General features: G+C 46.3%; 1 protein-coding gene and 1 long non-coding RNA gene across 3 annotated transcripts in view; one reads left to right on the top strand and one right to left on the bottom strand.

Annotated features, from left to right (window-relative positions):
- The window catches only part of PRKCH (protein kinase C eta), a 113,699-nt gene that overhangs the window by 74,669 nt on the left and 12,892 nt on the right, over nt 1-26,138 (top strand). For both annotated transcript variants that reach the window (XM_014871373.2, XM_088166341.1), the window contains 2 exons: nt 19,078-19,216; nt 20,131-20,319. In XM_014871373.2, coding sequence (XP_014726859.2) covers nt 19,078-19,216; nt 20,131-20,319 — 328 coding nt within the window. The remainder of the gene's footprint in view (nt 1-19,077; nt 19,217-20,130; nt 20,320-26,138) is intronic.
- On the bottom strand, nt 10,022-12,723 carry LOC148223459 (uncharacterized). The gene is made up of 2 exons (XR_015804283.1): nt 12,571-12,723; nt 10,022-11,540 (listed from the first exon to the last, which is right to left on the bottom strand). It is a non-coding gene; the product is annotated as an uncharacterized LOC148223459 (long non-coding RNA).

Genomic DNA, 26,138 nt, shown 5'->3' with positions numbered 1-26,138 from the left:
TCACTTCAAGAACTCTGTTTGGGAAAGCTCCGAGGCTCAGTGCTGTGTGAGATTGGGGCCTCAAAGACCAGAGTGGATATAAATGTAAGCAGAGCAAAATGAAGGATATGCTGTGTTCTGAGTGCAACAGAAGGGATGAAATATAAGCTGATTATCTGGTGAATGAGTGAAGCAAATCAGCTAAAAGCTGCAAACTGGCACAGAATAACCCACCAGCAATCCCATCCCTACAACAACTGCTTAGTGTAGAAGAGGAATTTTCATGCTGTAGTGTCTGGAAACACTCCATTCAGCTTTAGAAAACATAAAGGGATGTCTCTGAGGGTCAGGAGTGTAGTGATGTCTGTGACTATCTTATCTGACAGTCAACAGCTCGTGTAGACTGATTTGTGCTTCTAGACAGTGCATCTTCCACAGAGTTTTCCACTCAGATGTGGTTGTTGCATGCTTGTGAGATGGGCTCTTTTACAGCCTCTGGCATGCACTGCTTAAAGGGTTGTTTCTCTGCACTTGATCAAATGGAAAGTGCAGAGAGGAAAAAAAAACCGCAGCCTCTCACGTTTCCATGTCATGTTTAATCAGTCAGAGTGCAGGACAGTTTAGTCCTGATTTACAGTTATGCTTACGAAGAGCAGTCCTGTTTTGAGATCCACATATCAGATCTCTGTGCCCCATTGACTCCACTGTATATCGTCTGTGAACTTTGGTGGAACTTTCCACATGACTAAGGACTACTGAATAGCCTACAGAAGTTGTTGGCTCTGCTAGTGTCTACTTTTCCTTTATGGTTATTTAAAGGGACTGATTTGAAACCTGCAAACCCTGCACATAATGAGTTTGTATAAATCATTAAAAAACTCAGCTCGAAGGGGCCTCAAGAGTTTGTGTAGTTCATCCACCTGCCCCAAAGCTGGAGAACCTTTGCCTGAATGCCAGTCTCTCACACTTTCACTCTTTTTTTGGTGTAGCTGCTACATTTGCATATAAAAACGTGAACTCTTAGAGGCATAGACTCAGTGAATGCTTGCAATGAGAGCTCGGTGTTGTTTCAGAATGCTGGTACAATAAAAATAAACAGTACTGCTCATCTGTGGAGGGGATAAGTGATTAGATGCGAGTTCTGTTCTGGCATTCCTTTTGTGACTAATACATCCTCATGGAGGCATTTCACAATTAAAGAGCATGCAGATGCAATTAAGAAATAGCTATGTGTAACAATTGCAGGCATGTTCACAAAGAAAGGAGACATAGAAACCAGAATTAGGCTCAATCTTTAAGTCCCAGAGTACCTGGGAATATTTAGATTAGAAACTAGAAACTAAGAAACTTTTCTACAAAAATACTGGTTTTCTGTCTTTCCTGCTCTCTTCATTCTATTTTAAAGCCATAAAGATCACCAGAAGGAGAAAACATAAAATCTGAAATATATTTTATGTTACTTAAAATTTATTTTTAAAGACTGCCCCTAAATATTACTGTTATATTTTTAGCCAGAACTGCTCATCTGACTTTTAACCTGTTCCCTGATACCAAGGGCATTCAGGTATATGATTTCACAAATTTTGAAAACATTTACTCTGAGATCTCCAGAATTGCCCAGTGTTAACATCCAGTAATTTTACTGATCTTTGTACCCATCTCAAAACGAGGAAGCTTTCAGTGTCACTCTCTGAGAACATGAGCCCTGGCTTGGCATTAGGGGGGCTGATATATATAGCTGGGGAAAAGGTCTCTCTGTCAACCTTAATAAATGTTTTGTACCACTTCTCGAAAGAAGGATTATGCTGACAAAACGCTGTTGCATTTGCTTCTCTGACTTGCTGAAATGGAAGATTTCTTGCATCACAACGTGTTGCACTGAGTGAAGTTGCTGTATTTGTGAGGGACACAATGAGAAACTCTATGTTGAAATATTTGGCCTGCAGTAACAGCTGTAGTTATCCAGGGAGAATTTGACTTACTCTTTTAGCTGCAGCAGGATTGGCACCTGATGTTTCCTTGGTCAATAATTCCAATGTTTACATCTTGTTCTTTATGCTGGGGAGCAGGTGGGTTACTCTGCTTTTATGCAAGCACAGGAAAAAGCCACCTAGCAACTTTTAATATCAGTGGTGCATCATTGTCACACCTTGTCTGTAGATTCTATTTCACAGCTGCCTGTAGTGATACAGATATAAACTAAAAATAATAACACACTGGAAAATTCCAAGTATTACAGGGTAGTGCTGCAGTAATAAGTGTTTTACAAGTCACAATTTCTGTGGGAGAGAATTCCCTCTTCTGCCAATAGTACCCTGGGCAGGATGGTTGACACAGCTTTATTTCTGCCCTCTTTGTGCCAGCTGAACTGGTGCTGGGGCCTGTCCTTAGCTGCTGGTGCAGGCCAGGATGCTGTTTATGGGCCTATTCTCATGGAGCAAGGGCAAAGCATTGCTCATCATTTGGCCTCTGAGTCATGGCACCTTTACTGTTAATAGGATGGAGAACCTCCCCTTTTATGAGGCTGTGCCTGAGGGCACAATTTAATCTTAGAATTGTATTACCTGGTTATTATTCCACTGAAGCAGTGGCAGTATTCCAGCTGACAACAATGGAAAGGGGAGCAAGCCTTCAAGTCTCAAGTGTGTACAAATGTGATATATTCAGAAACACGGAGATCCTCTGCGCTCTGAGCTGATTTCTTCTGAATCAATTAAAGTTTCACAAGCACAATTTATTATTAACAGCCAGAGCTGCTTTCACAAATCTCTCGGCAGCGTGGTGGGGGAGTGCTCATGAATCAGGAAAATTACTTCCAAGTAGGAGAGGTTATTTGCTCGCTAAATCCCTGATCCAGGCATACTGCCACAGCTAAGTATCCAATAGGATGTGTGTGTTCACATCTGAAGCCTTTCTGATCTGAAGCATTTTTGTCATGGTGCCTGGCCAGAGTGGGTCACGTCATCTTTGGTGGTTGAGCTGGAAAAGGAAGGGAGATGGAGGAGGGGTAAATTGGGAAAAGCAGGGCTAGCAAGGTGGCAGGGAGGCTTTATGCCATGTGCAAACCTGTGTGGCAGCAGGGGCAGTAGTAGGAAGTGCTCCCTTCAGACTCTCCAAGGACATTCCAGTCACCAGCGTGGGCTGTGGTGGTGAGGCTGCCGTGTGTCTCAGTGTCCAGACTCTGTGGCACTTGTGCTGAGTCTGAGCTGGTGTGTGACATTTAGCAAGCAGGCTTTAGGTTTTCTCCTCCCCTCTCTGGATCTTGTTACGTTCCTTTTGACATTTACCTGGGCATGAAAATGTAGCAGAGTCTCATGTCCTTGTTGACTCGTGCCTAAAAGCTGAATTAGTGTGCTTTGCAGGTCTAGTCCTGAGTATCTCTAAACCATAAGTGAAGAATTGTGTGCTTATCTATGCTTTGGGGATTTTGACACAATCTTATCAACTTAATGTAACCTTTGACATTTCCTGCACCTTCTCTTTTTTTTTTTTTCTTTATAATCATTCTTCCTAGCTGGATCTCCTCATTCCAGTATTACTCATATATTTTGAGCAGTATTTTGAAACTTGGTGCCCAAACAGCAGCTTTACGGCCAGAATTTCTACCTTCAGACCCCGTTGAGCACAGAGGGAGCAGAAACCTTGGCAGCTGACTCCTGTTTCTTGCTGCTCTGTCCAGCCTTGATAAATGAGAAATCCAAGGAGACACTGTGAGTCCTGCCAGCTGGCCAAGCTCCCAAAGAGGTATTCCACCCGCTGGGAAGGTCAGAAGGCAGCACTGCCCGGCCACTCCACCCTTGCAGCAGCACAGAGCATGGAGCCAGAGCTGGACCTGCCAGTCCTGCTCCTGCTGGGGTCTCTGGGGCCAGGGCCAGCCCCCACAGGGGGGTGACAGCTCTCAGTGTCGTTTGTGCTGCTTGAGATGCAGCAAACCAGGGGAGATTCGGGCAGTCAGCTCATGCCTCGCACTGCAGAGTTAATGTTGAAGTTGGGGCAGCCCATGGATGGCAGCTGAACTGCTGGTGGTGGGTTTGAGATAGGACTGGTGTAACTCTCACCTGAATTGATGTTTTTTTCCCCTATCCTCACACAAAGAGAAAATGCCCAAATAAGCCTTTGTGGCACCTTATCTGTTAAATAAATATCTTTTATCAGTGACTGAGCCGCTTGAAACATAGTTCCCTGTCTGCTTTCCAAAAAGGCAGCACTAAACTCTGCTGCTTCTTGGAACTCATGAGGTTTTGGAAATGAGCCAGAGCAAAGGGAAACCAGCTTTCAGACCTCTAAAGCCATAGGTTATCTGTGGCTTGAGTGGGTTGAAGTTGGATTCATGCGTGGAAAGCCTCTGTGTCACAGATCCCCCTACACTCTTTTGATCTTGTGAAATTGCCCTGCTCACTCAAACTAGTGACTGCCCTGACAGGGATAGCCCCGGGGGAAGAACAGCTATTTGGTGTGATAAAATTAATGGGGAACTATCTTGCAGCCTGCCCTATTTACTGCCCCTCATCATCTCCACTCAGAGCTACCTTGGGATCCTTCAGGACTGACAGTTATCCCAAGCCACAGGACAGTCAGGAGAAGTTCCTGCCAGAACTGTTGGATGCTGCTTCCCAGCATCAGCCTGTGGCCAGGAAACAAGGCAGCAAATGCCAAATATTGCCAGTAAGCTGATGTTGGAATGGGGACACGTGGAAGAGAGAGGATGGTCTTTGGAGGCCTGGCTGTTGCCTGTGCATGAGTTAAATGTGGCATGGAGTGTTGGGTCTCTCACATTCTGTCATGTCTAGGACAGGGTAATTGAAGTCACTGTTGGACTGCCTGAGAGCCTTCCCTGCTTTCTCTTCACTTTCTTACAACCAGGCTCATGCTGAAATTCTCCACCTCTTCTCCAGGGAAGCTCCTAATATTTCCAAGTCTTTGCCTGTGTCTTCCTGGGGACCTTGCTGTGGTTTGGGGTAGTTCAGGATGTTCTCCTGTTCCCTGGGGGATGCAGTTAAAGGACCACTGCCCTTCAGTAGAGCTGGGTTATAGAAATAAGCACATCATTCCCATACAATCCCTATTTCCCTGAAGCCCACAGTATGTAAGGGTGCCTTGAGCCTCTGGGTGTAGCACAGGCACTGCTGGCTCCCAGGCTTTCTTTGGGCTGTGCTGGCACAGCCATGCATAGCACTGGCCAAGTGAGTGTCTGTCCCAGCACTGTTATGTAAGGAGGAATTTCAACATTAATTACCTGTCTTGGCTTTGGGTTTCATTCTGTCTCTCCAGACACCAGAATGAGCCCCAGAAGATTCAGCGTGGCTTCTGCAATCAAAACAAACTTCATTTCACAGGCTCTGGGCTTTGCTGCTTTCTGCCAGGAGCATCCACTCTTCTGGGACGTTTTCCCTTTGTTTCCCTGCCACTGAGGAGGGACAGCAGTTTTTCTGGAGATGCTGCCGAGCATAGCTAACATGCTCAAGTATTTGAGCTGCAGGGAGGCTGGCACTTCCAGTCAGGCCAATTAAAAGGGAAAAATTAACATTTTCCTTTGCTCTCCGACACCTTCTTGCATTCTTAAGGGCTGCAGGAGGGAGGGATGCCATCAGGGCTGTAGAGGTTGGCTGGGACAGAAGTGTGTGCTGGGCCAGAGGTATCTGTGTGGATCATGTTCTCCCTAATGGCTTTCCTCCCCCCATCTGAAGTCATTAATGCTCGTTAAGCCAGGATGGAAACAAACCCAAACAACAACAGTCTACAAAATAATTCCGTCACTCCAGACTGGTTCTTTTTTTTCCTCTAGTGAAGCAATTAGTCTCCTGTGATCCCATTTTTAGCCAGACTGGAAACAACCAGCCGGACAATAGTGAATTCCTCTTCTGGCAGAGCAGTCATCGGATCTGCTCCCTGATGGGAAAGGTGAGGCGAGTTCCCTTGCCTGTCTCTAGGGGAAGAATCTCCCTGCAGAAATTCCTGTGGGCCTTGCTGAAAGCCCTATTTTTGTGCAGGTCTCCCAGCGAGTCACAGCTTCTGGGTCTCCAGTGACTCTGAGAGCTCTCGATTTTCCCAGGATTTTTCCCAGGAGTTTCTCGGGATTTTTCCTGGACTTTTCCCAGAATTTCCCAGGATTTTTTTTCTGGATTTTTCCCAGGATGTTTCTGACTTTTTCCTGGATTATTCCTGGATTTTTCCCAGAATTTCCCAGGACTTTTTCTGGATTTTTTCCCAGGATCTTTCCTGGATTATTCCTGGATTTTTCCTTGACTTTTCCCAGAATTCCCCAGGATTTTTTCTGGGTTTTTTTTTTGGTACTGTAGGTTTTCTTCCAGTCCACTGCAGGGTTAACCCTTCTGTGGTTTTGCTCTCATGGTGTACAGCCCGTCCCACTCGCTGGCTGGTGATGCTGATTGTGGCTGCCAGAAAGTCATGAAGTAACTTGTGGTTTTTACCAAAGACAGACCCATGTAGGACTGGTGTGGAGGCAGGGCAAGACTTTTCCAGTCTCACTCATTTGGGTGGTTCTTGATCCTAGGAATGGCTCAGTCCGTGCTAGGGGAGCAGCAGAGTGTGATATGAGCAGGGTCTGGCAAAATTCGGGGTGTGTAATAAGGAAGAGAGGGGCTGGCTGAAGTCACTGAGACTGCCACCTGAACAGGCTGCCCGGAGAAGCTGTGGGTATCCCATCCCTGGAAGTGTTCAAGGCCAGGCTGGAGGGGGCTTGGAGCAGCCTGCTCTAGAGGAAAGTGTCCCTGCCCGTGGCAGCTGGGTTGGAATGAGATAATATTTCGGGTCCCTTCTAACCACAACCATTCTGTGATTCTCTTCTACGATTCCCTGAAGTCCTGTGGGGGGAGCTTGGCCAGAGGCACCCGGGAAATGCCTCCATTCCTGTAACTGTTTGTAACATGAGTAACATGAAGTGCAGTCTTCTGCCCAGGGCAGAGCCTGCAGCTGTGCCTCACACTGTGCCTTCCTCTTGCCTTTGAGGTTTTTGTAAGGTGTGGGGAAGCACTGGGTTCCCCCTCCATCACTGCAGGGCACTGCCTGCCAGGCGTGCAGCACTGAAAAGCACAGGTGGGACAGGGTATGAAAGGGCAGGTGCAGTTGAGTACACTGTGCCTGTGCTGCTGGAGGAGGACACTTAAATCACCAGAAAAAGGGATCTTGCTGTCTCTGGGTTCTGAAAAGCAGCCCCGGTGTCACCTTAGCAGCTGACAGTGCTAAACCCAAACACTTCCCTTTCAAGATGCAGGAAGGCTCTAAGCCCAAATCCATGTTTTACCTCGTGCACATGAGGTAAAAGCCACAGGGTTTCCAGTCAGGTGCCAGGAAAAGCTGCAGCTGCCCAGAAAAGGGCAGCTGAGGACAGAGGGGAGCTCGGCTGCTGGGATTAAGAGCGGCTCACCGCGTGTTTGAGTCATGTGTCACCAGCGCCGAGCTCTGACTCCTGTGGAATGAAGGTGCCGTGTGGCTGTGCACTGCTCCTGCTGGAGATGGAAAGCTGGGCTGGAGAAACGCTTGGCAAAGAAGTGTGCCAGGCAGGCTCATCTGGGGATGTGCAAAGTGTTTCTGCCTGATCCCTACAGCTTGGATCACTCTGGGACAGAGCTGCTGTGTCCCAGCATCACCTGGGTGTCGGCTGCTCCTGCTCTGTGCCTGGGCAGAGCCGCCCTGGTTGCCGTGGAGGGATGAGAGGCTGTTGATAAACGTTGTCATCCGGTTGGGTGTTCTCTGTTTTGAGTCATTCCAGCCATGGTGATGGTTGCTGGTAGTGCCAGCGAGTGCTTGGGGTGGGAACAGCAAACCAAATGCCCAAGGGTTGAGTTCCAGGTGGGTGGGATGGCTGTGGAGATGCAGATGTGTGCGGGGGAAGCTCAGGGATTCAATACCTGCAGTGCAAAATTAAGGGATTGTTGGAGAAGAAGCAGGATGGGTGTGTGTTTGTATCACTGTGGTGCTCCCCAAGTCACCACAGGGACAATGGAAGGTGGGATGTGAAGTAACCCAGTGTTTAGAAGCTGATTCCAAATGCTCTTGGACATAGCCTTGATAGGAAAGCAGCTGCTGTGTCATGGTGTGGTTGCTGTCCTGCTAAGAGCCCAGGACAAAGCACACTGCAGCACCCACACCAACCCTCCTCTCCCCACAAACAGTGTCCTGTGCTCTCACAGCCATGGGATCCTTTCAGGTTCTATGGAATCATTCCTCATGCAAAACCATGGAGAAGTTTGCAAACCATTTGTGAAATAAAGCACTGTGGAGTCTGTTTGAGAGCAGAGATGGAGGACAAATGACGTCCCCAAAGTGCAGAGAGGACACGGGCCACCTCTTGCTCTGTGTCTGCAAATCCATCTAGAAAAGTTGCAGGGGTTCATTAGCTTTAATGTGTCTATTGTGGGTGATGCATTTCAGCATGACGGTATTAAAATAATGCCCTTTTTATTCCTTTTTCTCAGGACAGTATAGTCATTTTGCTTTCCCTGAGCCTCCATGGTTTTCCATTAGTCCTCAATCAATTATTTATTCATGGGAGAGTATCTGAGAGCAGCAGTCCAGTCTTAGAGCAGCAGTACTTGACTGTGGAGATGAGTTTGAAGTACTTGATGGCTAAACCCACTGGAATTGTCAATAACATTAAGAACTGCTTTCCTGCCACAAAATAAAAATATAACCTTGTAGGTGGAGAGTGCTAAACTTTGATGAGGACATGAGCTAAAAACCAGTGTGCTTTAGATGTCATCTAGGTGTAACTTCAGTGAGCACAGATAAGGAGTTTTTTGAAAGTCACTTTGCCTTCAAGTTGACTAACTTTTGCATTGTGACAGAAAATAGGTACTGTTGTGCAGTTCTGGCCTGTGTTGTAAACATGGGAGGTCTAGGTAGAAAATCTGTAATCTGAGTTTTGATCTGATGTGGTGCCTCAGCAAGACTCACCAAGGTTTTTTCCTGATGTTTCTTGTCTCCCTAGACTAGAAATAAGTTTTGGTGGGGATTTGTGGTGTCTTCTTCTTCCCGAAGGGATTTATAATCAAGACATACAGTTGGAGCCTGTGTAAGCAAGAGGGACCTGACAGCTTCAGATCTTCCACAGCTAAAATAGTAAAATCTGAATATTCCAAGGGGCATATTTCCAGATAGACACACAGTACCCTGGGTATCCTTCTCCATGGTCACACGTTGCAAAGGCCAAAGGGACTTGCAGGGACTTGATGTGTGAATGGCTAAAAATTCAAGGGCTGAGCAGTGTAAAGATAGATTTTTCTCATTCATGTCCCACTTCTATTTTTTTTTTCTAGATGGGGTCAGTGCTTATTTCACTTTGTGATTCATTTGTTTCATTCATAACAGAACAAGGCAGTTAGTAGCCATGTCAGGTGAGCATCACTTGACTCCTGCTCTGAGTTACTGCTGCTTTACTAGCAATCAGGCAGCCACCTAAGGCACCTAATTTGGGAACTTTGGTAGCCTTGTCAGCTGGTGAGTCAAATTTGGAGGGCTTGAAGTGGCTTGGGAGAGCATCTGTTCCCCTGAACAGCTGAAGAGGGAGCCCAGACCAATGAGACTCGAAGGTTAAGCACTTGATGTGATGTGGGGATAACACCAGCCAGCATTGTTGAGGGGCAGTTTGGGGTCTGTTGGATGCTGTGTGGCATTTGGGGTGACACATGGGATCTGATCTGTCCCTGCTGGCCTGGCACAAAGGTCAGTGTCACTGGTTCCTGCATGCAGGCAGCCTGGGAGGAGTCAGAGTGGGACTGCAGAGAGCTCAGCATGCCCAGCCAGGATTTCCACCTGGCTCTGCCCAGCTTATCCAGGATCCTTGGGCCTCACACAGCTCTGGGTGAATCACCTGTAATGAGTGAATAACAACAGTAATTCACATGAGATGAGAAGCTAAATCTTGGGATAATGACCCATCTTTTAGGCTCCTTCAAAAGCCTCTTCCATTTTATATTTAAGTGATTGTTGTGGTCAAAAGCAGAGAGATCAGAGCAGTCAGAAAAGTAGTGTGTCCAAAGCTTCCCTGGAGTCTTAGAAAAAAAAGAGCCAATTATATCAGTGATGGTGTCAGTTTGTTTTTTTTTTAAGAAACAGCTCTCAAGACAGCATTTCCTAGGAAATTCATTCATTTATTCCAAGGGGAACCAGGCAGAACCCCCTCCTGTGCAGCAGTGGGATGGCTGTGTGCTTTGTGCCCACAATGTGTCACTAGCAAGGAGACTGTTCTTTTCTCTGTGCATAAAAATTCAGTGCAGATGGTGAGATTTTCAAAAGCAGCCATGCTGGGCCAGCATGGATGCTCCCTCAAAAGTTAATAGTAAGTTTGGCAGTGGAAATCCACAGGCCAAAGCAAGGTGCTTTTTAAAATCCTGTCTAAAAATACAGTACTTCTGCCTTCAGCTTTGTTTATTCCATTATAGAAAGGAGATTAGCACCTATAGCCTTAGCTTTATAAATCTGGATCTGTAATTCAGAGCCTTAATAAGGTTAAGTTTTTTTGTTTGTTTTTTTTTTTTCCCTCAAGGCCTGTTTCGAAATTGAGTGACTTGACAGGAGGTTTTTGGGTTTTTTCACTGATTTCCCTGGATTTAGAGTCAGTCTCAGAGTACAGTGAGCCTTGCCTGTATCAGATGAATGTGGAGAAGTCTGCCTGACCAGATTTACAGGTTCCAGGCAGGAGTGTCCTTCCCACAGAGCCCTGCTGGCATTGCCAGTACCAGCACAGCTTACAATGCCAGAGGCAGTCTGCACACATCATCCTCATGGACAGGGACACCTTTATTTTTATTTTCTTTGATATCTCTAGGAGCGAAATATTCCTCCTAAGACTGGGGTGTGGGGATTCCATGGCAGCTGTGGGATGAGCAGGAGGGTCACTTTGGTGAGGGCTGCTGTCTCATTCCCCCAGGGCAGGCTTAGTGGCACACAGTGGTGAAATGGGGACCTGTGCTGTGTGCTGAGGGAAGGAGGAGCCTTTTCCAGCAGCACAGACCAACCCTGATGCTACCAGGACAGCTTGGAGCTGGGACAGGGCCTTCAGCAGCCCTGTGGTGGGCTATGGGCATGACTAATCCTGGATAACTCTCACTCCATCTTGCAGTGTTGAGACCATGCTGTGCTGCAGGCACAAATCTGATTTCATTTTAATTTCCATATCAGGCTTTGAATCAACATTGATCTATTTTTGCCAAAGTGACACAACAGGATTGTGCTTTTTAACCTCTCCTAGCTCCATCAGTCCCCTGATTCTTGTTCCTGCGTTTGGGGCTTGAGTCTGTTGTGTGCCTCTTCTGAAGAGTTCAGGCAATGGGATGCACAAAAAGAAGCATTGTGGTTGGGGTTTTTTTTTCCTTTTTTTTTTTCGTTTTTCCCTCTTTTTCTGGCAACGGTAAAATAGGAGCTCTGTTGGGAGCAACTCAGCAAGTAATGTTTCAGGGCCAGCAAATTCCAGTGTTGCTGCCCAGTGGGACTGAGGAGTCTATCACAGGACGGGGCTGGCAGCTCATCCAGAGAGGGAACGCGTGGCATCCATACCAAAAGCTGCACACGAAGCCTTTTTCAGTGCACCTCTCCCCTTCCTGCAGTAAATGGGAGAACAATTACTCTGGAATTCAGGGAAACACTTCAAGTGTAGCTCCTCTTTCCTGATTAGAGTCCCACATAAAAGTGCAGCAAATAATACATAGATTATATGTGAGTATCTGTAAAAAATGCACGCGCACCAATTTGGATGCATAACTAGATTACAGGGATTTTGCCATCTTTGGGATTACTCCAGTGTAGCAACCTCCAGCATGCCTGTGTTTCACCATTAATGGCTCTGGCTTGTGACTGCCCCATTTCACGTGCCCCCCATGTCTTTTTGCGCTTGTAAAGCTGCCTTTGGGCACTGTCATCAGCCCTCTTACAGCTGCTCTGGGTGTAATAAAGGGGAAGCTTGTAGGTGTGCCTGACCCCAGAGGGACTCAGGGCACCTGTGAGGTGCCATGGATCTGTCCCACCAGCGTGGGGGAAGCTCTGTGATTATCTCTCGTGGTATGCCCAGGGTTTCTAGTCTCTGCCTTTATACTTGAGCCTACCACTGTTTTAAGTGAAGGATGAATCACGCCTGCTCATCTCAGCAGCAATGAAATCCTGTGAGTAATTGTGTTAAGCTTCCACAGGCGCCCTTCTGAAGTGCCCAGAGGGAGGGGAGGTGGGAGTGCTGGTGCTCAAACCACCAGAGAGGTCTTGGATGCCAGGTAATGCCATCTCCTGTGCTGTAAGAGAAGTCAGTGCCTTGGGCACTGCTTTGTCTTCAGAGCAGCAGCCTGGGGTTCAGCAGGAGAGGGCCAGTGCTCTGATGTGGGCTTGGGAGCTGCTTCCAGGGAACCCTTGCTGGAAGGAAGGGGTCAGGCAGATGGACAGCCAGCAGTGCTGGGTGCCAGCCCATCACTGCCAAAAACCCCATGGTGCTGCCTTAATGTAGGCAGATTGCTTGCAGAAACTTGTCCTTGTGCTGGAAGGGCTGCTTGACTTTAAAATAATAATAGCAGAGCACTTCTGGATACAGTGCTTGCCAGTCTGTTTAGTCTGAAGCCCAAGCAACAGAGCAAGAATCAAACTTACCCTGTGAGTGTACAATACTGATACCGAGTGCCTTTGGACATCCTGAAGAGCTCAGATGCAGGTGTGAGGATCTGTCCTGGGCTAATTCACACACTCCTGACGTTGCCCTCAGGGCAGTCCTTGGCCATGCGCTGTGGTGAGAGTTTTCAGAATGTTCCAGTGCTGTGTTTGACCCCGGATTTGACTTGACATATTGCATCAGTCTGTAACATCTTGTGTTGCAAGAGAGGTGGAGCCTGCTTTGGAGGCTGAGTATCCCTAATCCATCACACCTTATCCTAACACATGGGTGCAGAGCATTTCCAAATGTGCCAGCAGGGCGGGTTGGGTGTAGCAGAGACAAGGCAGGAGGCTCTTGAATATTCTGCCACATTCCCCTCCCCAGCTGTCTGTGGAGTCTGCAGGATGTGCTGTAGTGGGATGAGGCTGTAAAAGCCCCAGGAATGGTGGAGCACTGCTGGAGCACTGCTTATGTGCTGAGGTGCCTGTAGGATGGACCTTTCCCACGAGCCTCCTCTGGCCCCATGGCCAGCAAGAACAGACAGCTGTCTACTGTTAAATGGCCCAGCAATGAGTGTGGATTTTCAATGGAGTTCCACTTACTTGTACCACTTAGCCTGAGTCTGAGTTGGATCCTTGAATCATTATATCACATTTCTGCTATTGCTTTGTTTGTGAGAAATGAGAAGTTCAGCCTGGAGCCGTGGTGGCTGCATTTACAGTCCCTAAACACTTAAGTCTGGTCAGCTTTTGAAAACAACTTCGGGCTGTTAGACCAGTGTAGAAAGGCACTTGCTATGTTTCATTCCTACTTTCTGGTAATTACAAATTACAAATATCTGGAGAGATCTCCCTTCATTTCTGTCCTGTTGCACTGCACTGCAGGTTGCAGTTTGCTGTAGCCAGGCTGTCTGTGTGGCTGACAGTGGTCTGGGTGGGTTTCACCTCAGAGGCTGTTTGGAAAACCAAAAGAAATGTTTTCTTTACCCAAAGGAATGTTTTTCAAGGAAACAAAGAGTTGAAGTTACGTTTTGCAGTCCATGTGTATTTCGACATTGCTTGGTGCAGTGCTGGGGAGGATGGGGCTCACAGACTAAATCCCGTGGGATTTTAGGGATTGTGCTGGTGTGTAAAGCAACAATTTCCATCTCATCCTTCAATGCACACACAGTGGTGTGTGTAAATGCCTACACACTGTTTATCTGCTGTGTACCAACAGTGTCCTACCTCTTTTTATTTGGCAGCAAAACTCAGGATTTCAGCTGTTTCTCTCCAGCTCTGTGTGGCTTGATCCTTTTCTGATCTCTGCTTTGTGGCTCCCTTTATTGAAGGCCAGTAGTCTGGTGTTTTATTTGTGATTTCAGTGTTTCTTCCTGCCCTAAAGATGTGCCTAAGCAAATACCAGCAGCTCAGCCTGGGTTTTTATGTCTTAGCTCTGGTAGAATATGTTACAGGTGTCAGCTTCAGCCTGTATTTACTGCTGCCACTCAGCTTTACCACTGCCTAGGACATGCTTAACTCTTCCTTAGGGCTGTGAGAGTATGAGCTACTGGTTATAAAAGCTTACTTGATCATAGAAATAAATAATGTTTGATTGGTATTAGAAAAATGTGGGAGATGTGAATCATTTGCTGTGAAGGAATTTATAAGAAAGTTCTCTACAACCCAAGACTTACAGTAGAAATGCCTTAATTCCCAAAGTAGTATAAAAATCTTGGAGAGATCCCGAGTACAAAGCTAGTGGGAATAGATTTATTAAAATAATTATGTTCTTTGAGTTTTCTAACTGAGTCTCCAAAATTTAGTATGGAAAGAAAGAAAATAATTTTGTGGCCCCAAAATAAATGTTAAGGTTTTTTCAAAGCAATTATATTTTTTTTTTTTTTTTTGCAAATCAAGACAGCATTGGTTTCAGGTAAAATGAAGTAATTTAGTTTGGATGTTCCTTATGAATGCAAAGAAAAATGGGAAACATTATCAGCTTCACATGAGTATTTAGGGCTTTACATAAAACTGAGACCTCCATCTGTTCTCCTCCTTATTTAATCAAAGTATGGGTTTAAATCTGTTGTCCACTGTATTTGGAGTAAAGCCTCCAACTTGAAAACTACAGCCTTTTCCTTACTATGTTACCAACTGTGCTATTCTGCAGGTTGTACATCTTTTATTTTCCTCTGTGGCAATTGCTTCATTAAAAAAAAAAGACAATATTTTTGAAGCAGGAATTGGAAATATGTATTATTTTGACTACCAGAGCAACCAATAGAAAGGCATTTTTCTGCATCATGATGGAGATTGCAGTATTTTTGTGAAGTGAAATGACTTCAGCAGAAGAGGTGGAGAAAAATTAAAATCTCATTCCTGCTTGCAAAGGGATTTGAATGCACATTTGCTCACCCAAGAGTATTTCCAAGGAGTGTCTAAAAGGAAAGTTTTCCCCTTCCGAAAAGCCAAAGTTCCTAATTTAGCTAATTTCAGGTTTGCTGATTTTGTTTTTCATTGTGTATTTTTGGCTGGAGTTTTATGTTAGCCACACTTACCTTTGTGGCTGGCACCCACAGCTTTCACGACTGAGTGATTTGCATTGAGATGGGAGCACCAGGCTTTAATGAGCTTTAAACTGGACTTTTGAGATTAGCAAACCTGGGATAACCTTATGGAGGCAGTGGAAGGAAGCCAGTATCTGCCAGCCTTACTCCTCTGGATCCTTACTACATGTACAGCCCTTACCACAACAGGGTGATGAAACAAGATAAGGGGAAAACCCACCTAACTTCATCCTTCAAATACAGTTCCTACATCAGGAATGAGATGGTCAGAGCAGAGTGAGTGGCAGGTACGTGTATAACACACATTCCCTGGCAAAACTCCCCAGTGCAGGGAAATTGCATTTGACAGATGCTTTGGAAAAGGACCAGATCATCTGCAATTGTAATTTTGGTTTTTTTACAAATGTCAAACTCTAACAGCAGATGTGCAAAGAGCACCTCTCCCAGTGAGTGACACTGAAACAGCTCATTTTGTCATTTCTTCTGGGTCTAGACTAAACAAGGCCATTAAGCCAGTGTGCCATAGCTGAGGGTGAGGACAAAGACAGCCTTTTCTTAGTCAGGATGAAGTCTGTTTTCCAGGGAAGGTTTGCCAGTGAAAGGCAGAACCTCAGCTGGACCTTAGAAACGCAGCCTCAGAAAACCTCTCTGCCGTTACTGCTTCATGGAACTGCTAAAAATATTGAATGGAAAATGCAAGTATTAAGGAAATGAGGTAGATTTGGCCTTTCTGAGCTGGATGGCTTCCAGTTTCATCAGCTTCCCGGAATCCTTGCTGCGAAAATGAAGAGCTCCTTGTAAATCTCAGAGAACTGTCAGTGTTTTTCCTCTCATGTGGCTGTGCTGGTTTACGGGGTTTGGTGCGTGGGGAGACCTGTCAGCATCAGGCAGTGAGTTCAGAGCTCACAGCTGCTGGGATGGCTTGGGACAAATGCTCAAACCACAGCTTTCCCAGGGAATTATCTTATGTGGCAGCTACAGAGAGCAGGCTCCAGAGGAGCCCATGGCTGAGGCTGCCACTGTGCTGGCCCACAAGACCTGCTCCAAGAGGGAAGTGTAGGATAATCTTTGTCACTTTGCCCAGCAAAGAGCATTGAGCAGCCTTCTGTGGTCATGGGAGGTCCTCCTCTGAAATGATCTGCACGTAGCCAAGGGCCTGAGCAAGTGAGAGCCAGAGTAACGTCACATTACAGGTTATGTGAAAATAGAAAATGCAAGTGTTGGGTTTCACACTGCTGGACAGAAGTCAGGAGGAGACAACAGACACTGTTAATGGGTTTAACGTGCAGTGTGGAGAAGCCAAGGGCTGGAGCTTTGCCTCGTGTGGTTAAAACTATGCTTACCCAGCGAGAGGCAGACAGTTTAAATTTAATGGCAATTACAGAGATGGAGGCTCTGTGGGAGGACAGAGCCAGCGCAGCGCTCTCACACCTGCAGGACTCCTGCCATCTCAGGGCTGGGATGAGCATGGTGCACTGTGCAGCTAACAGGGGTTTGGGAGTTCCTGCAGCGTGTCCTGTGGAGCAGAGCCTGGGAAGTGGCAGTGTGCCCTGGTGACGTGGTCAGCAGGGCTGCCCCAGCCCTGTCCCTGTCTCTTGCCTCTGCTCTTCCACGTTCGTGGCTGTTTCTGCTGGCTCAGATATAAGGATGGTGTATTTTGAGGATTCTCGAAGTGTTCCAGGACGTGGTGGGTGTTTCAGGGGACAGGAGGAGGTTTGCTAGGGGGATCACCAAAATTCCCCTTCCAGCTGTATCTTTAGGGGCACACCACAACAGTCAGCACTGCCCAGAAGGTGTTTGCTGCATTTAAACCCGACCCAAGAATAAACTGTGCATTTCAGCCACATCGTGGCAGATTCCTGAAAACAAGGCCTGCCTTCATGCTTGGAGGGCTTCCTTACCCTGCCAGGAACCACAGGGAAGAGCAACAGGAGCTCTGGCTGTAAACTACTGCTGAAGATGGGCTGTCTTGGGCAACCATGCACAAACCTCTCCCTGTGCTCACCTAAAGCCTTTCCAGGACAAGCCTTTGCCCACATGCCTCAGCTATCATTTGTGATTCCCAGAAGGGAAAAAATAAGTGTCTCCTGCTGAGCATTCCCACCCAGAGCAAACACTGCAGCATGAGACAGGCATGGGCACTGTCCTTGGCATCCAAATTTCACTGGGTAGCTCATGGGCCTGCCGGGAAGGGCAGCAGCATTGCAGAAAGGCTTTTTGCTGGCTTGCCTTGCCAAGCCATCTTCAAGTTGAAGAGAGAGGATGTGTGATCTTGTGATTAAGATCCAAGCAGGAATTCAGGAAGCTGGTGTTCAGCCTTGTCTCTGGGGGACACGGGCAAATTTCTTAATTTCTATCCTTTGCTTTCCCATCCATTCAAAAGAGGCTAAGGATACTTCTTATCTCTTTAGGAGAGGATGTGGCTCTGATTGTCTTACACAATGTGTCCTTGATCTTTCCAGTGCAGCAGCTGAGGGAGGGCTGTCTGGAGTCCCATGGGCTGTGGAAATGCCAATGCACAACTGAGCCATCAACCCCCTGATTTTCACTTTAGGATCATAGATGGAGGATGAACAGGATCATGCTGGATTCACATTTCAGCTCAACCATAGGTTTTTATATTGATATGGAGATGTCACCACCTTTGTTACCACCCTCCCTACTGCTCCCCCTTCCCAGGGAAATAGATATCCAACCAAAGGGCAAAATGGATCAAGAGGGGTTCTGAGACCCTAAAATGTAGTTTTTTGATCTTGATGTGGGCATCAGAATGACTTTGAAGATGGCTTTGTCAAGGCCCTCCTGTCACGGTGCTGCTGTCACAGCTCTGGGCAGGTCTTGGGCCAACGCCTGAGACATTTCAAAAATGAACTGTGACCTGTTTGTGCTGCACAGAGCTCCCATCAGAGCTCCTTTCCTGCGTCTGCAGTGGTGCCTGGGGCCTGTCTGGCAGCTGCAAAGCAGGGGTGCTACAAGCTGGTGTATTTTTAGGCAGGCATTGCTTAAGTCTGCAGATGACCCTGTGCTTTCTGGTCTTGTTCCTGACAGTGCTTCTGACTGCAGGCTATTCCTGTGGGCAATCTCAAGGTCAGGCAAACTGATAAGCTTTGTTAGGGCTCTGTCACTTTGGCAGCTCTGCTTTCAATGAGGAGCTCCCAGGCTGTTAGAGGTGACGTATTGGAAAAAGTGTCCCCTACAGCTTGCTGGGCTGCAGGTCTCTTGTGACAGTGACAAGGAGGTCCCCACTCCAGTGAGTGCTGTGGGGGATGTTCCCTGTTATATTAGTGCACCTCTGGAATTGATACAGTGGGAGGACTTTAAGACTTTGCCTTATGATGGAGGCATCCTGTGCTGCCCGAAGATTCCCCCTGCCCATGTGGTGTGATGTCAGTAGGGAGTTTCTTCTCAGCTTGGATAGTGCTGCAGATGGGCTTTATCAGTCAGGCTGATAACAAGGAGATCTGGGACTGAAGCCCCAACACCTCAGGAGAATAGGGAATGTGCTTCCCCTCTGCAGAGGCCTTGCTGTGCTCCCCAGCCCCGGTGTGTGCTCCAGTGCAGCTTTGCTGAATCAGCGCGTGGCCCGTGCAGAGTTTTGCTGCATCACAGCATCCTTACGCAATCTGACAGCTCTGGCAACCTCTGCTCCAGTGAGTCCCAGAGCTAAAGGAGCAGGAGCCCTGCCAGCCAGGCTTGTGGTGTGTTTTGAAACCCATGTGGACAAACTCCTGCAGCTCTTGCCTGCATTAAATGCCATTGGCAGAATGATGCTTCTTCCTCCCTCCCTGTTGTCAGAGATGAAGCAAAAGAAAACTTCTCCTGCACTACTTTGGTTTATTTTTTTATGATGATGACGTTTGTCCAGGTTGCAGGTTGAGCTTCTGAGGCCTGGGATGGTGCCTGCATCTGTGTGGGGCTGCTCCAAGCATGCAGTGACTCTGAATGATTCTCGTTTTAGGGACTTGAAGCTGGACAACGTGCTGCTGGACTACGAGGGGCACTGCAAGCTGGCAGACTTTGGAATGTGCAAAGAGGGCATCCACGATGGCATCACCACAGCCACCTTCTGTGGCACGCCAGACTACATTGCTCCAGAGGTACAGGAAACTTTTCTTTGGTCAGGAAAATGGCCACCGTGTGAAAAGTGTAGGTTAGCTTTAGAACTGCTGGTGTCTTTGGCTTTGCCTAATTTGATTGCTGAGCTCAAGGTTTCCTCCTTAGATGTATTATCAGCCCCTTGGGAAGTAAAGCATGAATAAATCTTCAGGCTGCTGTATGCACCAAAATAAGCCTATATTTTTCTCTAGAAAATGTGAGGTGAAAAATGGAAATACAGCTGCAAAAACTTTGAGAGGCACATAGAGATACTGCCCCAGCTTGACTTGAAAGGAGATTGAATTCTCCTTCATTACATAGTTCCTTTTTCTACCTCCTCACACTCCCTGTCATTCCCCAATCTCACTCTAAAATTAATAAACACCTCTTTAAGGAGCAGCTGCCCTCCAGATGCTGCCAGATGTTCGGACAAGTTTTCACATCCCTCAACACAATTGAATTTGTCTATGGTTGATGTTTGCACCATTCTCCCACACTCACACTGCTTCCCCTCTCCAGCTGAAAGCCTTGCTGTTGGAGCCAGGTAGGTGTTTTCTTCCCAAGGACAAGGAGGAGGCGATGTCAGCTCACACACGTGGCTGCTCAGCTGCTTCTGGGGCTCAGCCAGTTTTGCTGGAGTGCCCCTTCTCCTCCAGCTCAGCCCCAGCATCACTCTAAGGGCTTGTTTCCCAGGTGACCCAGCCAAGGTAATTCAGCCCTTGCTTAAAGCATCTGATGTACCTTTGTGCTGATCTGGTTCCCAGAGTGAGATCACTTTATGTTCCTGGGCATCCACCAGCCTAACAGAGAGCACTGTTAGCGAGAACTTCTGTTTTACTGTTTCCAAATCCTTCTTTCCTCCCCTGCTCCAATATGAAGCTTCAGGGTTGGTGTTTCTCTCCTGTGTGTACTGCAGATCCTGCAGGAGATGCTGTATGGCCCCGAAGTGGACTGGTGGGCCATGGGGGTGCTGCTCTACGAGATGCTGTGTGGCCACGCGCCCTTCGAGGCTGAGAACGAGGACGACCTCTTCGAGGCCATTCTGAATGATGAAGTTGTCTACCCAACGTGGCTCCAGCAGGATGCAGTGGCAATCCTCAAAGCAGTGAGTTCCTTTGGCTGCTGGCTCTGTGTCCTAGCTTTCACCAGCCTAATTTCAGCAAAAGAGAGCAGGGCCAGGGTATTGGCATGCAAAAATCGCGTGACTCCCTGACCCTGACCCTCTTCTTATCTCAGATTGAAGGCTAAACAGAAAAAACATCCTGCCACACTTAGGTATGTTTGCACATTTATGGCCTTTGTGTGGTTTAGTTGCCACCTTGGCAAGCGGAGTGTGAGCCTCTCTGTGTGTCTGGGCATTCCCCTGCTTGCTTAATGATTGACAGTGTGTGGTTGTCTCCCAGAACAGGAGCAGCAGGTAAACACTGGGTTTAATCAGTAGCAACCATATGGCCAAGAAGTGAAGGCTTCCTGATAATCCTCTCTGGTAATGCCAGTGTCCCCCAGAGTTACTGCCTATCTGCATGCGAAGACAGGGGTTTGATTTTTTGTGTGTTTGGGAGGAAAATAAAATGGAGCTGTACAGCAAAAAGTTTGAAGAGAACTGTTGCTGGTGACACTCTGTCCTTGTCCTGACATGTATTCCTAACTTTTTCCGTGAGTTCTTTTATCCACATGCCTCACATCTTTGCCTGTGACATGGGAATTAAGCTTTTAAGATTTTGGGCTGTGTGTGAGCCTAATGCACTGGAACTGCCTGGCATTTCTGTAAGGAATCGAAAGGTGATTCTATGACAAGAGCGTTAAACTACAAACTGGGAGACCTAACTTGGCTGTTCTGCCACTGACTTCTTCCTGGCCCTTATCACATCACCAAATATCTCTAAGAATCTTTTGGAAAGAGAAGGATCAGAGTATTCCCTTTTCTTGAAAAAGCACTGTGGACACAGATGCATTTAAGAGTGGATACCAGTAAATATTAGGGTAATAGAGGATCAAAGAAATAATTGGGTAAGGTAGTAATTTATAGAAACTCATGGAGCACTGACCCAAAGAAATGGGGTAGTCAATGATGGGACCGTTTGAAGAAGAGAGGAGAGTTTTTAGTAGCAAAAATCTGGAAATTTTCTGATGAAGGGTTTCTGTTGTATGCGAGTTAAGCAACTACTTCCTATAGCTGAAAATACATCTGAATAAATTTCACAGAAATCAACTGACAATAAAATCCACTCCTGGATTTTTATTTTTTTTTCAAAGAGAAGCTTTGAAATCACAGACTGTGCTCAGAATTGATTGTTTGTGATGCTGGAGGCCCTCTTGGGTTTTGGAAATAACTCACTACATATTCTAAATATAAACATGAACTTCAGACTCATTGCAGCTTCCGGAGCAGCGTTTATGTGGTTGAACTGGGACTCCTAAGTACCTCTTAAGTGCCAATTCCTCTTCTTCAGTGACAAGTACTAGAGTGGATTTGCTGCAGGTATATTGCGTAATTATGAGACAGAGGTAAAATGTGGTCATGTAGATGCTTGTCACAACAGGAATCTCAGGGTGTAATAAAAAATCATTTGTGTTTTAGCCTCTTGATGAAATTAGTTTTCCTCATTCTGATAGGGCCTCCCAGAAACAGCCAATGCAAGCTGCAGTCACCCCAGGCTGCTCTAGTTTGTGTTCAGAGCCCAAATTTTAACAGCTTAAGGTCCCTTCTGTGAATAACAGACAAGGAACGTGATGAGGAGCACTGGAGGAAGAGGGCCAGAATTGAGGAGGGAGCTGAGAATTTAAATAGAATGCATTGAGCATCTCCAAAACCTAGTCAGCTCAGTAACTGCTGGTTCTTTGCCTGAAAAACTGTCTCTTCTCCAGCCCCTCTGCTTGTCTGCTGTATTATGTGTAGCTGGTGACAAACAAATTAAATCAAAACTGCCTCTCTGAAATGCACATGCATTCCTCAAGAGAAGCATTACACTGTGTCTGCTCTGGGGAAAAAGGCTGAAATTTGGGGCATTCACCAGGAGTCTTGGGATTAACTAGTGGGAATTGACAACGGAGATGTTTGCTGGACCTTCATTTCCTCAGTGTTTCTGCTCCCCGGGTGGCTGCTACCTGGAGGTGATTGTTGCATCTTATTTCACACCACTGGTGGTAGTTGGCTACAGGCTGAATTTCTGAAGCTTCACAGTAGCTGCTTTTGGGCCCAAGAGCTGTTCACTGAAAGAGCTCCTTTCCTCCTTTCCTTCCTACACTGAGTTCTAAAGAAGCATCAGGGCATGTTGGCTTTAGTGGGAAGGAAACATCCTGTCAAGAGATTGTCTGGGGCGCTAGATTAAAATGGGAGCCACACACACACACACAGACACTTTGATTTCTTTTGAATGATAACAGATGTTATCACTGCTGAGGTATTACATTTTCAGTGCACTGATAATGTTTGGTCAGTATTTTTGGGTGTTAGTATAACACAGAGTGGTAAACCTGTGTTGCTTTTTTTTTTTTTGAGAAAGACAGTAGATTTTTCTAACTGCTAAATATGTAGATTTTCTTTTACACACACTTCTGATGCTAATATTTCTCTTAGATGCATTATGCCTAAATGAACATCTTCTAATTGCCATTTTGTTTTTCTCCAACAAAATGTGCACTCCAGCTCTGTGATTTAGGGTTGTGACAGTGCTTTCTAACCACGATGCTAAGAGCTCTGGAAAATCAGCATCCAACTACTTCAGTGACATAAATGATTGTAAGTAATTACATGGCATGGGAAGTCCATGGAAGATCAGGGAATTAAACCTGGATTCTCTTGTATTGCAGGCTAAGGCCTTAGTAGCCTTAATAACTGGATTATCCCCTCACTAAAAGTTCTGGTCTCTAACCTTGAACAGGACTAGTGAGAATTCACCGAGTTTGAATGATACAAAGCTCTGAAATGAAAATCAAATTCTTCTGCTAGGAAGAAGCACTTAGCTGTAAGTGCTTAGAGATTCTCTACAAATAGATATATCTAGGTTTAGAAAGCATTTGATCCATTTGCCTTTGTGAAGAGCTTCATTCTAAACAAGGATAGTAAGTTTTAATACTCATTTCACAGATGCTGTTGCCTCGTTTGGCTTTCATTTTGCGTAATTGTATTTCACCAACTTCCCCCCATAAGAAACCACATGATTTCTGAAGATTGCACCCTGTTCGTCTTTGCAGTTTCTTGATAATAACAAAACTACATTCTTAGGACGTCATTTACGTCACTGAGTGTTCCTGGAGGGTTTGTGTACTCTGGTACCAAGGAAAACAAAACTAACCTCAGTGCCCTGGGACTTTGTGTAGAATAGAAAGCAAAAAGATTTGTGCTCCAGAAAAAAAAACAAACTTTTATCCGTTTCCTTTTCTAATGTTTTTTTTTGTTTGTTTTCTTTTTTGTCCTTGAAATTTCCCCTGAAGAGCTGGGGAGGGAGTAGGACAGAGGTAAATCAGCAGGGTTTGATGGAGTCAGTATTCCCAGAAGGGGAAAGCTGAACATCTCACTTGTGTACACTACCGTGTCTGAATGTGTCACTGGGGAATTCAGGTACTGATGCTTCAAGTCAGGAGGAGAGGACTCAAACTGAGCTCTCCTCTGCTTGTGTGAGCAAGTCAGACTCCCGGGGCATGGATTTGGTTGTAGAGTAATAAAATGCAGAAGAGGAGGATTGCTGCTGAATGGATTCAATCCACTTCAGCTTATTCTAGACATAAGTTTTGCTTTGATTTTAATTCCTAAAGGAAAATGATTTCTCCATCGCCCTACCTGAATGCAGTTACAAGGAGCTATTGGGTTGAGCGTGTGTCAAACAAATTATTTCAAATATTCTTTGCCATCAGCTGACAGAGCAGTCACCAGGGTCTGATCATGGAGAAACTGTGTGAGTGTGCAGAGAGCAGAGACTGCTGCACCAAATCTCTTCCAGGGAGAGTGCGGCTAGAGATTACTTTGTTACAGCATATCAATATTCTGAATTTGTTAATTGTCACCATCCAAAAGTGCTGCACCAGAGAGGGGAGCTTTCCAGGCAGCCTGAAGCTTTGGGATTCAGGTGAGTGAACTGCAAAATGAAATACAATCCTCTTGCTTCCCATAAGTGGGGTGGGTTTTTGGCAGCGTGTCTCACTCACTTGGTGCATGGCTTTCTCGGATGTAATTCAGCCACACTGCCTGGCTCACAGGCAGCTTAGTTTGAGGGGAGAATGGAGGGACACACTGAAAATCAGGTCTCAGAAGTCCATGGCGTAATGGGAAGCAAATTCCCAGGGAAAGCTGCAGGGATTTTCCTTTCCATGCATGGTTTTGGATGAGGAGAGAAGGGCTAAGCCTGTTGAGTCACTCCATGGACTGGTGATCTCAAGTAGCAATGCTTGGCCCAAAGGCTTGGAAATTTGGATGAGCAATTGCAGCTTAGATGTTTTCACCCTCAGAGCCTGGTAACAGCAGGGGCTGGAAAGCAGCATCTCCCTAGGGAAGTGTTAGTGCTGCTCTGCCTTCTGCACCCTGGATTTCCAAACTCCTGTCACAGCTGAGTTTGCTAAAGCCAAGGATGTCTCCTGGCATTTTTGAGAACTCTGAAACACTTCTGGCCTAGCTGAAATGCTCCTTCCAAAAGTGAGGCTTAGACAGCCTTGCCTGTAGCTTTGTATTTTGAGGACACAAATGAGACTAAAGTCTGTTCTTCCTCCAGCTGGTTAAGGACATGCATTTTGAGAAAAGCACTGCTGGAGTTAAGAGAGTGGGCAGTAGTGGTTATGTCCACCTCCAAGTGGATTTTGTGTGAAAAATAAACACTAGACAAGAAAAGGCGGGGGGGGAAAGAGGAAATTGGCTGTGGTTTTAGCAGCCTGTGCTCTCTCTCAGCACAGGTGGAACAGCATCACCATTTGGGGAGCCCAAATACCCCTGGATTAGTCTGAAGAGTGAGAGGAGTGGGAAAGTGAGGGCGCTTGGCTGAGGGCAAGCATGAGAAAAATTGCATCAGCACTACAGTGCCAAGGATACAAAATAAAAACTTGATTTGTGTTTCTAGAAAACAACAGCCTGGAAGTGACTCAGAAGGCAAATGGTCTGGTTGAATGAACCCTTTCCTGCTTTGTGTCACTGAGTTCCTTTCCCCCCTCCAGATACCACTGAGACTTTGTTCTTGCAGAATTGTGTAAAATCCCCTTTGCACTGTCAGGTTAACTCCAAGGGGCTGTCCTGTCTGGGAGTGGTGCTTCAGACCCAGCTGCAGCAATAATGGTGCTCTGTGGGTCAGCAGCAGTGGGGTCCTGCTTTGATGACCTGTGTTTTATGGACTTGTTTATGGCTGTCAGACCACAAGGTGAGGGACTTGGGATTTCCTATGTGTACCCATGTGCATTCATAGAAATAAGTTTGCTGGAAGTTAGGGAAGTGTGTGTATGTGTATGATTTTCTTCTTCCCTAAATTTGCAGCTGATCCTAGGTGAGGAAAAACTGTGTTTGAAGGTACCTTCCTCTGTCCCTCCTTGTCATGAAAAGGAACAGTGTTTACCATCATTTTTCAGGAATCCTAAGTGATGATAAAATGAGATAAATTTTATTACTATGTTTGTGTGTATGAGTTGAATCCAGGACTCCCTCGGCAGTACAAGTTGTCAATCCAAAGAAATACTGAGGAGCTACTCATGTCCCACGTGGTTAGTGCACAGGGCAGTCCAGTTTGGCTGGATGCAGGATAACAGCTCCAGCAGAGCCCCTGGAGATTCAGGTTGTGCAGGCACTTACCTTAATGGGCTGAGAAGAAAAGATTGGAGAGGTCACAGAATGGTTTGGGTTGGAAGGGACATTAAACACCGTCTAGTTCTAACCCCATGCCATAGGTAGGGAAACCTTCCACCAGACCAAGTTGCTCCAAGCCCTGCCCAGCCTGGCCTTGAACA

This window comes from Sturnus vulgaris, chromosome 6 (genome assembly GCF_052056855.1).
Source record: "Sturnus vulgaris isolate bStuVul1 chromosome 6, bStuVul1.hap1, whole genome shotgun sequence".
In the NCBI taxonomy this organism is placed as follows: Eukaryota; Metazoa; Chordata; class Aves; order Passeriformes; family Sturnidae; genus Sturnus; species Sturnus vulgaris.
This window is presented reverse-complemented; position numbering and strand designations above follow the sequence as displayed.